The sequence below is a fragment of the Scyliorhinus canicula genome, chromosome 20, assembly GCF_902713615.1.
Source record: "Scyliorhinus canicula chromosome 20, sScyCan1.1, whole genome shotgun sequence".
NCBI lineage: Eukaryota > Metazoa > Chordata > Chondrichthyes > Carcharhiniformes > Scyliorhinidae > Scyliorhinus > Scyliorhinus canicula.
The window spans coordinates 18,584,283-18,600,897 of record NC_052165.1 but is presented as its reverse complement, the minus strand read 5'-3'; the positions used below and the strand labels follow the sequence as shown (position 1 = coordinate 18,600,897).

The window sequence follows — 16,615 nt, the reverse complement described above, 5'->3', positions numbered from 1 at the left end:
GAGACCTGGGTATTGTACACCAGTTACCGAAGGTAAGCATGGCAGGTGTGGTAGGCAGTAAAGAAGGCAAACGGTATGCTGGCATTGATTACAAGAGGATTTGAGTACAGGAGCAGGAATGTCTTGCTGCAATTATACAGGGCCTTGGTCAGGCCGCACCTGGAATATTGTGTGCAGTTTTGGTCTCCTTGGGCGGCATTCTCCCCTACCCGGCGTGATGGAGGGTGCCGGCGTAGGGGAATAGAGCCAACCACTCAGGGGTCGGGCCTCCCCAAAGGTGGGGAATTCTCCCCGCCTTTGGGGGCCAGCCCCGCGCCGGAGCGGTTTGCACCAGAAGACTGGCCACCGCAGAGAATCACCGCAGGGGCCTCTCCAATCGGAGTGGCGAGATTCCGCCGCCGCCACTTCCGGGTGGCGAAGAATGTCTGGCACGGCGGGGGCCGGATTTTAGGCGGCCCCAGGCGATTCTCCGACACTGCTGGGGGTCGGAGAATTTCGCCCCTTATCTGAAGAAGGATGTTCTAGCTATAGAGGGAGTGCAGCGAAGGTTTACCAGACTGATGCACGAGGAGAGATTGAATCGGTTAGGAAGAATGAGGGGGGATCCCATAGAAACCTATAAAAGTCTAACAGGACTGGATAGAGTAGATGCAGGATGGATGTTCCCGATGGTGGGGTTACAGTCTGAGGATAGGGGGAAGACCATTTAGGACAGCGGTGAGGAGAAATTTCTTCACCCAGAGTGGTGAGCCTGTGGAGTTCGCTACCACAGGAAGTAATTGAGTCCAAAACATTGTATCGTTTCAAGAAGCAGTTAGATATATCACTTAGGGGGAAGAGGATCAAAGGATATGAGGGGAAAGCGGGATTAGGCTTTTGAGTTGGATGATCAGCCATGATCATAGTGAATGGCGGAGTAAACTCAAAAGGCCAAATTTTTTTTCTATGTTTTCTATGTTTAGCCCCCAGTGGAGCCCTTGCCCTGCAGTCCATTAAACTCAGCCCCTCCTTACTGCTGGTCTGGCCCATTAATATTTGTTTAATATTTGAGATATGTCAATGGCTAATTCTGCTTTTCATTGAGAGGCATTTTCGAGTGCAGATGCATACCCTATAGTTATATTTATAGTTTAATGTGGATTGGTAACAATTTCAGTCATCTCCTATAAGGACTGCAGTTTAATAAGACGATGCTGACTTTGATTCATGAAATAATTTTAAATGTCAATTAGTGTCCTTTTGGTTTTAGTGCTCAAAGGCTACAGCAATGTTTCGTTTCTGATACATATTCAAACTGCTTTTGATACAAAAAGAAGTTTTAACCTGGAGTTGCTGCTAGATTGCATTGGTTTTGTCAACACACACCTGCTGAAGTTATGATGTGGAGATGCCGCCGTTGGACTGGGGTGAGCACAGTAAGAAGTCTTATAACACCAGGTTAAAGTCCAATTGGTTTGTTTCAAATCGCTAGCTTTCGGAGCACTGCTCCTTCCTCAGGTGAATCTGAGGTAAGAGTTCTTCCTCTGCTGAAGTTAGGCAAGTCCAGCGCAAAAGGAAGCCAAATGTTAAACCAAGTTACATCAAACATGAATAGCGGTTTCTGCATCTTCCACGCTGATTTAATAAACACTGCCTTATGATCCAGCTCCACACACAAAAATAGCCTTAGATCATAATAATGAGCATAACAAGTTTCTGTCAATGGTGCCAGTTCAAGGAGGCTCTTCAAACTGAGCTTTCATTTAGCCGCCCAGACATTAATAGGCACATTTTAGAGGTTTAATTCACTCGGAAGCTGACGGGTGTACACCAATAAAGCTAGTAAATTATTCAGTGTGGAACTCTGATATTTTAAGTTATTCAAAATCAGGTAACTCAAGTGACAGTACAGACACTGGCCAGGATTCTCCCATACCCAGCGGGGCGGAGGGTCCAGGCGTGTTGGAGTGACGTGAACACTCTGGCGTCAGGCCACCTCAAAGGTGTGGAAGTCTCCGCACCTTTAGGGGCCAAGCCCTCATATTGAGGGGCTATGGCCCGCGCCGGAGTGTTGCCGCTCCGCTGGCAGGCGTGAACGGCCTTTGGCGCCATGCCAGCCGGGGCCGAAAGGACTTCGCCGGCCAGCGTAAGCCCGCGCATGCGCCAGAGCGTCATCATCCTGGTGCATGCGCAGGGGAGGGGGTCTCTTCCGCCTCCGCCATGGTGAAGACCATGGTAAAGGCGGAAGAAAAGGAGTGCCCCCACGGCACAGGCCCGCCCGCCGATTGGTAGGCCCCGATCGCGGGCCAGGTCACCGTGGGGGCACCCCCCGGGTCAGATCGCCCCGGCCCCCCACCAGGACCCCGGCGCCCACCCGCGCCACCTATCCCGCCGGTCAGGTAGGTGTTTTGATTCCCGCCGGCAGGAGAGGCTTGTCAGCGGCGGGACTTCGGCCCATCGCAGGCCGGCAAATCGGCGTAGGGGGCCCGCCGACTGGCGCGGCACGATTCCCACCCCCGCCGAATCTCGGGTGGTGGAGAATTCGGGACACGGCGGGGCAAGATTGACGCCAGTCCCGGGAGATTCTCCGACCCGGCGGGGGGTCGGAGAATCCCACCCACTCTATTTAAAATGCTTACATTTTGTGATAAACCCATTTTCAGTTATATTTTACTAAAACTCAGTCCAAATGTATCAATGAATATTTTAATGTAAATATTAGATTCTGCTGCATTCTCCAATTTACGCCAGTTAGCAGAGGACTAAGTTTGTGATTATGCAAATTAGTTTGAACAGAAACTTGCAGCACAACTTTACTTTGGAAAATCTATTCAATTCCGAGCACAACTTGCACCCAGCTTCCCAAATACAGTCAGCGCACATTTCTTTTATATTTAATCAAACTTCAGCCAACATATTTGCTTTATGATAAATAAGCTTCGAAAGCAAAACTCATCCCTTGTTATTTAATAGTAGAGAGCAATAACTTACTGTTATTCTTTAATCTGTCTGATCGCACCGTAGTTTGCAGATAACCATAAGAAAGGTTTTCAGTGCTGTGATTTTTTTCTCCACAATCTATTTCAAGTACTTTCCCCAAGCAATGAAGGGTTGGGTTCCACTCCAGTACGTTTTTTTAAGTGTTTGTGTCTCCATTATATTGTTAATTACCAGTAATTGCTACATTTAACCGGTGTTTGTGTTACATATTGGAATGTTTAAGTATGAGTAATCATCATGAATAAATATTTTTCAGACTTGTATATCCCCTACAAATATTCAGCAGTATAATGGAAAACATAAATAACCAATAAAGAGGAATTTTACGATTAAACAAATATTATGAAAAAAGTTAATTCCACTTACTACATACTACTATCATTTTAATACAGTAAAGATTCTTTTTGAGTTCATTAATATATATTTTCTTACCTGAAAAGCATATTTTATAATGAACAATAGCAAAATGTTTTTTTCCATGTGTGGAACTTCTTTCATTCTGCTCCACGTAATATTGAAGTAATATTGTCTGTGCACCTCTACTCCGGGGATATGCTGCAAAAGCTAAATAAAAAAGGATGAGACATCAGCAGGTGCTTAAAGTGAATTATTTTCTGCCAGAAACTTACAAGAGCTTACAATGACCAGACAAAAATGCAATGAAAGTCCACAGATTTACATACGAACTGCACAAAATCTAAAACATGACAGCCCCAGGTTTTATCAACTCACGGCAACGTTTGTCACAGGAATATTCTCCAGCAAGTGCAAAGCTAGCCTACAGCTCTCGGAGATAACTGCACTGTATCTTGCAAGGTCAATTTTTTTGAATAATTAAATACCTACACCAACCAAAATTTAGCAGCAACAGCTAGCCTAACACATGTGGAACATCTGCTCACTCAAAAGGAAATAGGTTGCATATGAAATTAGTCTTCAGAAGATTGAAACTGGATTTAAATATTTGCCAGCACTTTACAAAGCTGTATGGAGTAATTGGAACAAGTGCCAAGCATACCCAATGCGGAGCATGAATGAAGCAAATGGTGAAGAAGCTGTAAAGCCACCACAGTCCCAGATGACCATTAGCTGCTTTCCCCTTTGAGTGGGGGGGGGGGGGGGGGGGGGGGGGGAGCTGACTGATTTAACCTGAGGATCACACCTCAAGTGAGGGAGAAATTTAAGAAGGCAGGGTCTTCATGAACAACATCAGCTGGTACAGGAATTCAACCTGCACTGTTGGCATAGCTCTACATCACAAACGAGCGATCCAGCCAACTGAGCTAAACTGGCCCCGGTTTAGAAGTGCAACATCAGATTCCCTGCGTGAAAACACCTATGCTTCTGCACGGGGTGGATATGAGAAGGTATGCCTTTTCGCCATTCAAAGGCATCCGCCATAGTGGACAGAGATGCACTTTTCTTGGTAGAAAATGGTGGCCAAACTCAACAGTCAAGACTGTTGAGCATAAGATTGAACCTGCCATCCAAGCAAACAGATTCTGTACCAGTCAAGCTGCTGCCTCTGCTCCACAGGAAATGTGACGAATATGCTACCTGTTCTAAACAATACAAATCCCATTGGCTTGATGCATCTGTGAACAGCTGAAAAACTGATTTTGTTTTTGTCAACAGGGATAATCTGGCACTGTAATCCGAAGGACAATTTACGTACAGTTTTGCGCAATGCAAATAGTCACAGAAAAATATGGCTTAAGATTGCCAGCTCTTTCACATGGCCTCAAGGAGGACTATCCGCCCCATCAGTCTCAGCTCAACTCAACCTCAGCCCCCAGAGTTAAAGGGAATTATGTTAATCAACAAGAATCATCTAGCTCCCAGTGCACAGTTCTAATTCTGCTTTTATTTTCTGTTCTATCCTGATGTGAGCATTGTTGGCAAGGTCAGCATTTGTTGCTCCTCCATAATTGTCTATGAAGAGGTGGTGATGAGCCACCATCTTGAGCCAACTGGTGTAAGAAAATCCATCGTGCCATTGGAGAGGAAGTTCCGGGATTTTGATCCAGCAACAATGAAGGAAAGGCTAGATACTTCAAATTCAAGATGGTGGACTGGATTTTTTGAAGCACCGTTCTCCCTGCCCCTACTAGCTAAAAGGTTGGTGCTGTGCTCGCCCATGATCCTCATGGCTGCCCAACATTGATTAAATGTGGGAGTAACATTAATTGCTTCAAGGCAAGACTTCCATCCCTTTCTCAAGAGGAAGTTCCCCTTTAGAGCTGTCAGTCAATCAAATGGCTGGCAGCTCTGTAGCCTCAGCAGCGCCCAGCAGAAGTAACAGCTCTGCAGGGACTACACCTAGTCCCAATGAAGAGGAGCCCATAATGCTTACAAACAGTTAAGTCCAGGAAGCCTTTCTTCGGAAACCAGGGAGGAGGATGAAGGGGCATACGTGATCTTAAGGGGGTGCATGCAAAGGAGGTGTGTCCCTCTCACCCACCACTTGCATGGGACCAGTCCATGGACATCAGTCCATGATGTCAGCCTCCCTCTGCCATGAATAAATAACCGGCAACGGGTAAGGCCTTTAAGTGGCCAATGGTTAGCCACTTAAGGGCCTTAATAAGCCCAAGGGTGGGCTGACCGTCCAACGACACCTGCCCACATAACATTTCAGACAGGTTGTGGGTGGGGGTTAGGCGGTGGGAAGGTTACTTGATAGATGTTACGAGCCTCTCCCACTTTCATACCCACCGGAGGGGGTGCATAAAATCTAGACTGTGTGTGGCTTGGAAAGGAACTTGCAGGAGGTGCAGTTCCCATCTGCCTGCTGCCCTGTCCCTTCCAAGGCTAAAGGTCACATGGGTTTGGAAGTGTTGTTGAAGCAGTCTTGGGTGTGCTACTGTGCACCTTATACATGGTACACACTGCGGGCACTATGTGCAGGATGGTAGTGGGAATGAGTGTTCAAAATGGTAGATGGGCTACCAATCAAGCTTAGTTCTGCACTGTGCCAAGCTTCTTGAGTGTTGTTGGTGTCACACTCATCCAGGAGAACGGGAAGTATTCATTTACACTAGATAGAGAATATTCTATTACACTAGAGTGGGGAATATTCCATTACACTAGAGTGAGGAATATTCCATTACACTAGAGTGGGGGTATTCCGTTACCCTCCTGTCTTGTGCTGTATAGATGTTGGACAGGCTTTATGGAGTCAGGCGGTGGATCAATCACTACCGAATTCCAAAGCTCTGACCTGCACTTGTCAGCCACAATACTTTTGTGTGGTAATTTTCAGTTAAGTTTATGTTTAATGGTAATCCCCAAAATGTTGATGATGGGGCATTCAGCAATGGTAAGTCATTGAATGTCAAAGGAAGATGGGTGGATTCTCTCTTGTTGGAGATGGTCACTGCCTGGCACTTATAGAATTTACAGTGCAGGAGGAGGCCATTCGGCCCATCAAGTCTGCACCGGCTCTTGGAAAGAGCATACTACCCAAGCCCACACCTCCACCCTATCCCCATAACCCAGAAACCCCACCCAACACTAAGGGTAATTTTGGACACCAGGGACAATTGATCATGGCCAATCCACCTAACCTGCTCATCTTTGGACTGTGGGAGGAAACCGGAGCACCCGGAGGAAACCCACGCACACACGGGGAGAACGTGCAGACTCCACACAGACAGTGTCCCAAGCTGGAATTGAACCTGGGACCCTGGAGCTGTGAAGCAATTGTGCTAACCACCATGCTACCGTGCTGCCCTTTTTTTTTAGCAAACCAAAATGTGGTATGAATATTACTTGTCAATTATTAGCCCAAGCTTGAATATTGTCCATGACTTGTTGTGGAGATATGATGTGGAGATGTCGCCGTAGGACTGGGGTGGGCACAGTAAGAAGTCTTACAACATCAGGTGAAAGTCAACAGGTTTGTTTGGAATCACTAGCTTTCTGAGTGCAGCTCACCTGATGAAGGAGCAGAGTTCTGAAAGCTAGTGATTCCAAACGAACCAGTTGGACTTTAACGTGGTGTTGTAAGACTTCTTATTGTTGTATATGGACATGGGCAGCTTCAGTATCTGAGGAGTTACAAATGGCACTGAACACTGATCAGCGATATCCCCACTTCAGACTTTATAATGGAAGGAAGATCATTGATGTAGCAGCTGTAAATGGTTGAGCCTAGGATACTAACCTGAGGAACTCCTGCACTCCTGCAGCTATTTCCTGGGGTGAGATGATTGTCCTCCATCAAACACATCCATCTTCCTTTGTGTTCGGTATGATTACAATCTGTAGACAGTTTTCTCCCTGATTCGCATTGACTCCAGCTTTGTCAGATCTCTTTGATACACTAGGCCAAATCCTAGCTTGATGACAAGGGCACTCAAACTCACGTCATGTCCAGAGGTCAGCTCCTTAGTCCATATTTGGACCGCAGGACCTAAGTGGCACTGGCAGAACCCAAACTGGCTTCGGTGAACAGGTTATTCTCGTGTAAGTGCCACTTGATAGCAGTGTTGATGACACCTTCCATCAATTTGCTGATGATCTAATGGGAAAGTAATTGGCCGTATTGGATTTGTTCTGTTTTATAGACAAGACATACCTAATCAATTTTCCATATTGTCAGTGTTGAAGCTATACTGGAATAGCTTGGCCAGGAGCAGGCTGGTTCTGAAGTACAGGTCAAGTTCTCCCTATGATTGTATTTTCACTTTCCTTTATAAACATGGGGCGGGTGTCTCCGGTCGCCAATGCCGAAATCGCGTTTGGCGACCGTTGGGAGAATACCTGATTCCGACTAAATCGGGGGCGGCACTGTTTTCGCGATGCTCCGTCCCCTCCAAAGCGGCACATTCGCAGAGTATGCCGCGTGCCGTATCGAAGGCCTCAGGACGTTGCCTGAGGCCCACCCACCGATGCTCTTCCACCGGTGTGGTCTCACCTGTCGGGACCTCAGCGTGGCAGCTGCTGACTCAGTCCAGTGCAGCCACAGTTGGGGGAGAGTCGATCCACGGGCAGGGGGGACTTTGTCAGGGGCTGGGAGCACCGTTGGGGGGATGGTCCAGGGCTCGCGAGCCAGCCAAAGGGGGGCACTATTTTGCAGGACGGGTCTGCGCGCAGCCAGTGCCATGTTGCACAGCGCAGCTGCTGCAGGCTGCCGCCTTGCGCATGAGCGGCCAAGGACGTGGCAATTCTTCGGGCCTTATCGGCAGCTGGGGCCGGACGCTCTACGCTGCTCGGCTGCTAACCCCCAGCCAAACGGAGGATCGGTGGCCATTTTGTGCCGAATGTTCGGGCTTAAAAGTCACCGTTCCCATGCCGACGTGGGGACAGAGCCTCATAATCGGAGAATACAGCCCATTGTTTCTGATGGTTCAGCTGTAACATTCTGGCTTATATTTGTTATTAATGATTTAAAAAATGTTTTATGTATTTAGTTGTGAATCTAATGGGACTGGAAGTGATTGATGGCACCCCATGGAGTATTGGATCCCACCCACAGATTGCGACTTCTCACGAGATCGTATTAGACCTCGTGAGGCTGAACGGCGGTCAGGAATCTCAGAGGAGGCCTTTCCTGGGATCTATGGCTACGTGCTGCTCTGGGTTCATGGGACATGGCCGGTAGGTCGCTCCTAACTGTGGTTGAAAAGTATTGTGAATCTCACCCAAAATGCCTGCGATAGAACAACCCGCCAAACCCGCCTAAAATGATACTCAGAACATTTTTGGTTGAAATTTCCGAGGTGGAATGGATGTAACTACGACTTCTAAAGTCAGAAAGTTTACTCACAAAACTATGGTGGTGACTTTCGAACTAATCCCTTGTGTTAACTGAAAGAAAACCATCCAAAGCTTGAAGCTTCTCACAAAGCTGTTGACCTTTATGCCCTAACTTCACAGACAAATATCCAAGAGTTTTCCAAGACAGTGCTCTCAAATTAATCACAATGTTAACGCAAACGCGACAGCAACTTTAGCCAAGGGATGTTTAGTGTCAAATGTAGGAATCCAAAAACTGCTGCCCATGACGTATCCATTGACTCCACTATTAAAGTTCATGAAAACGGCAGCTTACTGTCTGGAGCCCACCATTGAAATGCACTGAATGATGTGAAGTTGCAAGTGCAAGGTATAAATGAAATAACCCGCCATAAAAAGTCACTTCTTGACCATTTCAGTCTGAGGATCCTTTGAACAATATGTGTTAATTACTGACAAACAGCTTCTCCAGCACTCAAATTTACCTTTATAACCGTGAAGTCTCATTCTTTCAAGTTCTAATTATTTGCAGATTAATAATTAGCTTTTTAACTATTCCTTTCTGTTTCTTCGTTCTCTCTTTGAATCCAATCTTTCTTTCCCTCTCCTCATTTCTCCTTTTGTACCTGATTCAATATTTTATTCATCCACACTAATTTCCACTTCTTTTTCAATGGTTGTGTTGTTATTTTCATATTCCTTAAATTTGATTGGTTACACAGTTAAACATTTGCCTTGTCCTGTCACTCACGACCCAAAGGCCCTCGTTCCCTTACATTATTTGGATTGGATTTGATTTATCGTCACATGTACCGAGGTACAGTGAAAGGTATTGTTCTGCGTACAGTCCAGACAGATCGTGCCACACATGAAAAAACATAGGACATATAGAAATACACAATGTAAATACATAGGTTCAGATATCGGGTGAAGCACACAGAGTGTAGTACTACTCAGTAGAGAAGATGCGTGAAGAGGTCAGTTCAGTCCAGAAGAAGCAGTTTTTGAACCTGTTAGTGTGTGTCCTCAGACTTTTGTATCTCCTGCCTGATGGAAGATGTTGGAATAGAGAATGGAAGAGGTTGAAAGAGAGAATAACCTGGGTGGGAGGGGTCTTTGATTTTGCTACCCCATTATCATCCCGTACTGCCAGATTCGTACCACGTAAAAGATTTAAAAACTGGAGTATGGATTTCTCCTTTTTGGATCTCCACTTTGAAACTAAACTTCCCTTGGCTGAAGTTGGTGTCGCACCTGCACATAAATCATGGTGACACCATTAACATCATGGATAATTTGAGAGCAAATTATAGTCCATTATCTTGGACAATTCTGATATTTGTGAAGTTGGAGATATGAAGGTCATCGGTTTGGTGAGAAGCTTCAAGATTTGAATTACTTTTTTACATTTAACACAAGGAATTAACGTACTTCTAACATCAACACCATGGCTTTGTTACTGAAGTTTCTGACTGTGCTGGGGTAAGCATAACTAACAGCAGATGCCATTCGATTTACTCTGACAGCAAGTAATGGCCCTGAGTGAGATGAGTTTTCTCATTGCTCAGACAAGCTAACAAATTGTTTAGTCACTGGGAAACAGCTTGGGCGGGATTCTCCATAGCCCGACGCTGAAATCGGGATTGGGCGGTGAATGCCTTCCGACGCCAGATTTGGGGCAGTTGCCGGTTTGCGATGCTCTGCCCCCTCCCAATCGCCATCCTCCGGACATGTACCGCGTGCAGTTACAAGGATGTTGGCGCATCCTCAGCCGGCCCTGCCGCGATTCTCCACCTCCAATGGACCAGGTTCCCAATGGCGCGGGTCACGTGTGGTCCCAGCGGTTGGGAACCTGGGGTGGGATTCTCTGACCCCCCGGGAGGTCAGAGAATCACCTGGGGCCAGCGTCAATCCCGCCCCCGCCGTGTCCCGAATTCTCCTCCCCCAAGATTCGGCGGGTGCGGGAATCGCGCTGCGCCGGTCGGCGGGTACCCCCCGCGGCGATTCTCCGGCCCACAATGGGCCGAAGTCCCGCCGCTGACAGGCCTCTCCCGCCAGCCGGAATCAAAACACCTACCTGACCAGTGGGATTGGCGGCGTGGGCGGGCTCCGGGGTCGCCGGGCAATCTGACCCCGGGAGGTGCCCCCACGGTGGCCTGGCCCGCGATCAGGGCCCACCAATCGGCGGGCGGGCCTGTGCCTTGGGGGCACTCTTTTTCTTCCGCCTCTGCCATGGCCTTCACCATGGCGGAGGCGGAAGAGACCCCCCCCTCCCCTGCGCATGCGCGGGATGTCATCAGCAGCCGCTGACGCTCCGGCGCATGCGCGGATGTACGCCGGCAGGCTAAGTCCTTTCAGCCCGGCTGGCGTGGCGCCAAAGGCCGTTCACCCCAGCCAGCGGAGTGGGAACCACTCCAGCGCGGGCCTAGCCCCTCAATGTGAGGCCTTGGCCCCTACGGTTGCGGAGATTCTGCACCTTTAGGGCGGCCCGACGTCGGAATGGTTCACGCCACTCCAACACGCCGGGACCCCCCGCCCCGCCGGGTAGGAGAGAATCCCGGCCCAGGTGTGCCGGCTACGAACAGTGTCCATCACCGCCACCCTCGTCCAGGATCCATGCCGCTGGCCGGAGGCTGCTGCTAGGATTGGGGGGAGTGGTGGGGGTTGGCCAGGGGATGGGATGTGGGGTGGGGGTGGGCGGGTTAGGGTTCCAGCAAGGCCGGCACCATGTTTTCCAGCGCGACCGGTGCAGCTCGTCAGCCCTGCGCATGCCCGACCCAGGACCTACCGATTCTCCGGCCGTTTTCCACGTGTTCCGTGGGTGTTCCACGTGGCGCCGGTGCTAGCCCCTCACCGGTACCGGAATCAGTGAGGGGTTCGCGCCAATTTTCCCATCATGAATCACCTGCGGATTCTCCATTTGCTCCGGTACTTAGCCTCAGGAACGGAGAATTTTGCCGCTTCTGTTTTACGGTAACTATCCTTTATTGAACTGCTTTTTACGTCATAACTTCATGAAAATATGTTATCTTTAAAAGAACAGCAATGAATGCAACTGTTGGTCCAGATCTCTCTTATGCAAAATTGATCAAAAAATCCGGAAGTGGCAACAGGGTCATCTGCAGGCCATCGATTATTCAGACTGTGCACAAAAATAATTAAATACTTTTGAAGCCATTTGTAGGAGCAAATTAAATAATAACTGAACAGCAAAACATTAAAAAATGGTGTGCTTATTCGTAGTTTTGTGGCTGTTAGTCGAAGATGATCCAACATACAGCGGGATTTTCCATCTCAGGCTCCGCTGCCACAGGTTTCTACCGGAGCAGCTCCTACTCGTACAGCCTCAGTGCATCCCCCAGGTCGGATAAGATGAAGGCCGCCATTCCTTGTTGGGTTCCGAAGTCCATTGTGTACAAGGTGTGAAAGGAATGTTAGCATGGTGTGTACCTCCATGCCCAACCAGGTCCACTGCAGCCCCTGCCCCCACATGTCCCCCTCTCCCATCCCCACAACTCTGCCATTCCCCCGGCACCCGGCCCTCCGCACTGTACTCCTGGCACCATTGATGCATCGCAGGGGCCTCTGGCCACAGCACCTATCCCTGCCGACAGGGGTACCAGAGGCTGGCGCTACCCATGCCAGTGGTACATCCAGCAGCCCCCCATCCGATGCCCTCTTTTAGTGGTTACTGCGGGTGTTGTCTTTGTGTGGGTCGCGTGATGCCCTACCGGCAGGTGGCATCCAGTTGTGGGGGGAGGGAGGGGGGGGGGGTTGGTGGGGTGGGGTGAAGGGAGGATTTGGGTTAGGGTGGCTGAGGGCACCCATACGGCCGGTGTGACTCCAAGGGTGCAACCAAGGCCACGGTAGGCGGTCAGTGGGGTGCGCACCAAAATGGCTACCTTTAAGCTGCAGCAATGGCGGTCCATGCCTGGACACCGCTAGGTTGCGAGGTCACCCCAACGGATTAGTCCATCCTCTGGTCACCCCACTACTCCCCAGCCCTGGCAAACAACCCCCCCCCCCCCCAACCAAGACAGCCGTGCCAGCGGCAACCCGGCAGCCCATGCTTGCATCTCTGGGAACATATCCTACCTCTTCTCTCCCTCAGCAACCACGGTGCCTTTCTCCTGATTTTTAAAACCACAAGTGAAACGCGCCGTTGGCAATTCCTCCTGGTGGAGGCGGAGCATCACAGAGGCCCCGGAGAATACTGGGTTCAGCTCGTTAATGATATGCCAACGCCGTTTACAGTACGTGCGGAGTAGAATGCATCGACGCCACTGTCGAGGCACCGGAGCAAGGCATCAGTCAGCCGCCCAGCACCGACCACGATTTTCAGCTCACATGATTCCCCACCCAATCGTGTTTCCCGATTCCAGTATTGCCGGACGGAGAGTCCCGCCCATAATTTACAAACCTCAGCATTGATTTATGTTATGTTGTGTGCTTTTGAGTGTTAGGTTAAACTGCAGCCCCCACACATGCATCACATTCACATAACTCACACTCTCTTGTATCCAGCATGGTTTAAAGCAAACTATTCAGACACTTGTCGCACTTTGTTCACAAATAACATAAATCTCCCCTCTTTCTCTTAGAACTGGCATGTAGGAGCTAATCCTTTTCAATATCATTTTTTTTTGAAGATTAAATAAGAGATAGGGAGCATTTTCGCCTTCTCGCTTTTCCCAGCTGATTTCAGGCATTAATATGTATATCTAACATCCACATTAGATCTGCAACCACGGCTGCCCTGTTGGCAGTCCAATCGCTGGAACTCCCAATTCTTCAACACAAGACAAAGCTCTGTCTGCAGGGACACAGGTGGGCAAAACACTCCAACCAGCAATTCAAATACAGCGGCTCACCGAGCACAGTCATCTCTGAACACACTTGAATTACTGGAGAAAAGTTTAGAACATAGCCAAGGTCCAACAGACATGGCAGATATTTTGAAAAACAGGGTTGATGTTATTATTAATTGCACTCACATTAAGATGATGCCGAACAGTTAGCAGTTTTAGACCGAAAGTAACACATAAGCTTGGGGGGGAAACAATGTTGGAAAGCTCATTTACTGCTCTCTCACTATTTGGTCAAAAGGTATTTTACAAAGTGGGTATTGAATAGGGTGCATTTATTTTTCCTAGCAGTAGACAAGCTTTCGTTATTAACCCCGAGGCTGTCTGAGCGCAGAGGGATAAATGAGAAAATCGAGTTACCCGCACTGCACACACTGTTGTTATCTCCGATCTGTTATCTTGAATTTACCGCGCTTTCCAGCTCTCGCTCACTTCTTGGAGGGTATTTTGTTGTTGTTGCTGCTGCTGGATTGGAAGCTCCTCCGACAGCAGGCAGCCTCCCCCAGTGTGGAGTGACTGCTGCTCCCTCGCTGCCCCCCTCTCTCCCACCCCTTTGTTCCGCAAGGATGGTGTTGCCAAGGGGAGGATGAGCTGCCTCACAGCCTGGGGGCTCCAACTGCCCCTTTGATTGACAGCAGCTTAGACAGAGAGAGAAGAGCATCCAGCAACTTGCTGCTTTCCCAGGCTGACTCTGCAAAGACAGCGACAAGGAAAAAGCCTCCCCCACCCCCGCCTTGGAAAAAAACAATCTTGCTCCCAAAACAGCGCGAGTCCACCCTCCTCCATTCATGTCATTTCCATTCTGCGTGCAAACGCCATTAGAATTTTAAATGCCAGTTGCCGCTGTGTCCTGCTGTACAAATGCAACTGTTTGATCCGGATTGAATGTCCCAGGAATTGCTGGACAGGGAGACGCTTCTTCTCTTCCCGTTTCCTATAGGCTTGTTGGAAGGATTTGCAGGTTAATAATCAACCTGTTTGGCTATGCTATCCACGCACCTTCTGCAGGGCTCAAACCCAGGGTTTCTGGCTCAAGGGTAGGGAGGCTACCCACTGCACACGAGACCTCCCGTGGAAGTGGAAGCTGATCACGATGAAAAATCTGGGATCTTGGTGTACCACTGGGCAGCAGGGTAGCATGGTGGTTAGCATAAATGCTTCACAGCTCCAGGGTCCCAGGTTCGATTCCCGGCTGGGTCACTGTCTGTGTGGAGTCTGCACGTCCTCCCCCTGTGTGCGTGGGTTTCCTCCGGGTGCTCCGGTTTCCTCCCACAGTCCAAAGATGTGCGGGTTAAGTGGATTGGCCAGGCAAAATTGCCCGTAGTGTCCTAATAAACGTAAGGTTAAGGGGGGGGGGGGGTTGTTGGGTTACGGGTATAGGGTGGATACGTGAGTTTGAGTAGGGTGATCATGGCTCGGCACAACATTGAGGGCCGAAGGGCCTGTTCTGTGCTGTACTGTTCTATGAAAGGTCTACCAGCGTATGATGCAGCTCAGAGGAGGCTATTCTGCCATTGTCTCTGCCCATTCTTTCACCACAGCCCTAGACATTAAAGGCCAGAATTTTCCGACTGCTCATTCCGGCGGGAATGTCTCGTCCCTCCAACAGCACACTCCCAGCGGTGAGGGGCTCATTCAATGGGAAATTCCGTTGACAATAACTGATCCTGCTACCAGTCAATGGTGGACCGCGCGAAACAGTCAACGGGTTGAGCAGAAAATCCCACCCCGAGTATTTGTCCAATTTCCCCTTTGAAAGTTATTATTGAATCTGCCCTTGTGTCCCCCGAATACTATCGATCCGAGCACCAGTTTGTTTAGTCTCTCCGTAACTGAAGTCCTTCACGCTTGGTAATGTCTAACTAAATCCCTTTTGCATCCTTTCTGATATCCTTCCTAAAGTGTGGTTTCCAGAATTGGACACAATATTCCAGCTGGACTTAACCAATGCTGAAAACATAGTGAGCACAATTTCCTTGCTTTTGTAAACTGCCTCTACTTAGAATGCCCACGGCCATGTATGTCTTTTTAAGAATCATCTCAACTTTCCCTGCCATCTTCAAAGACTTTTGTACATACCTCCCAGGACTCACAGTCCCTGTATCCCTTTAAAATTGTACTGTGTAGTTTATATCTCTCCTCTTACTGCCAAAATAAATCATTTCACACTTCTCTATATTAAGTTTCATCTTAAATAGGTCTGCCCATTTCACCAAACTGTTTATTGCTCCCTGAATTCTGTTACCTTCATCATTCTCTGGTACTGTTCCAATCCCAGTTGATGTTATAACTGGATGGGAAGATCCTAAAATGGAATGTATTTGAATGAGTTTTTTGAAGGGGTAACCAAGAAGGTAGATTAGGGGAGTGTGGTCAACGTTGCCTTCATAGACTTTAGGTACCGCATGGTAAGCTGTTGAAAAAGTTAAATCTCACAGAATCCATTGTGAGGTAGCCAATTCGATACAAAATTGGCTTGGCGACCGAAGCCTTAAGGTGGTTGTGGAGGGTTGCTTTTCAAACTGGAGGCCTGTGACCAGTGGTGTGCCTCAGAGATCAGCGCTGGGTCCACTGTTATTTGTTTTATATATAATTGATTTGGATGAGAATGTTGGAGGCATGGTTACTAAGTTTGCAGGTGACACCAAGATTGGTGGCATAATGGATAGTGAAGAAGATTATATAAGATTACAACAGGATCTTGACCAATTGGGCCAGTAGGCCGATGAATGGCAGATGGAGTTTAATTTGGATAAATGTGAGATGATGCATTTTGGAAGATCAAATCAGGGAAGGACCTACTCAGTTAATGGTAGTGAGTTGGGGAGAGTTACAGAACAGATATCTAGGAGTACAGGTTCATAGCTCCTTGAAGGTGGAGTTGCAGGTGGATGGGGTGGTGAAGAAGGCATTCAGCATGCTAGGTTTTATTGGTCAGAATATTGAAGACAGGAGTTGGAACGTCTTGTTGAAATTGTACAAGACATTGCACAAAGACCACACATGGAATACTGTGTTCAGTTCTGGTCACC

At 48.4% G+C, this 16,615-nt stretch overlaps 1 protein-coding gene across 1 annotated transcript in view; it reads right to left on the bottom strand.

Moving 5' to 3' along the window:
* The window catches only part of ptprq (protein tyrosine phosphatase receptor type Q), a 247,980-nt gene extending 233,955 nt beyond the window's left edge, over positions 1-14,025 (bottom strand). Inside the window, exons 1-2 of the mRNA XM_038781370.1 lie at positions 13,944-14,025; positions 3,412-3,543 (exon numbers count right to left, since the gene is read on the bottom strand). Coding sequence (XP_038637298.1) covers positions 3,412-3,477 — 66 coding nt within the window. The 5' untranslated portion in view covers positions 3,478-3,543; positions 13,944-14,025. The remainder of the gene's footprint in view (positions 1-3,411; positions 3,544-13,943) is intronic.
* Positions 14,026-16,615: the final 2,590 nt, after the last annotated feature.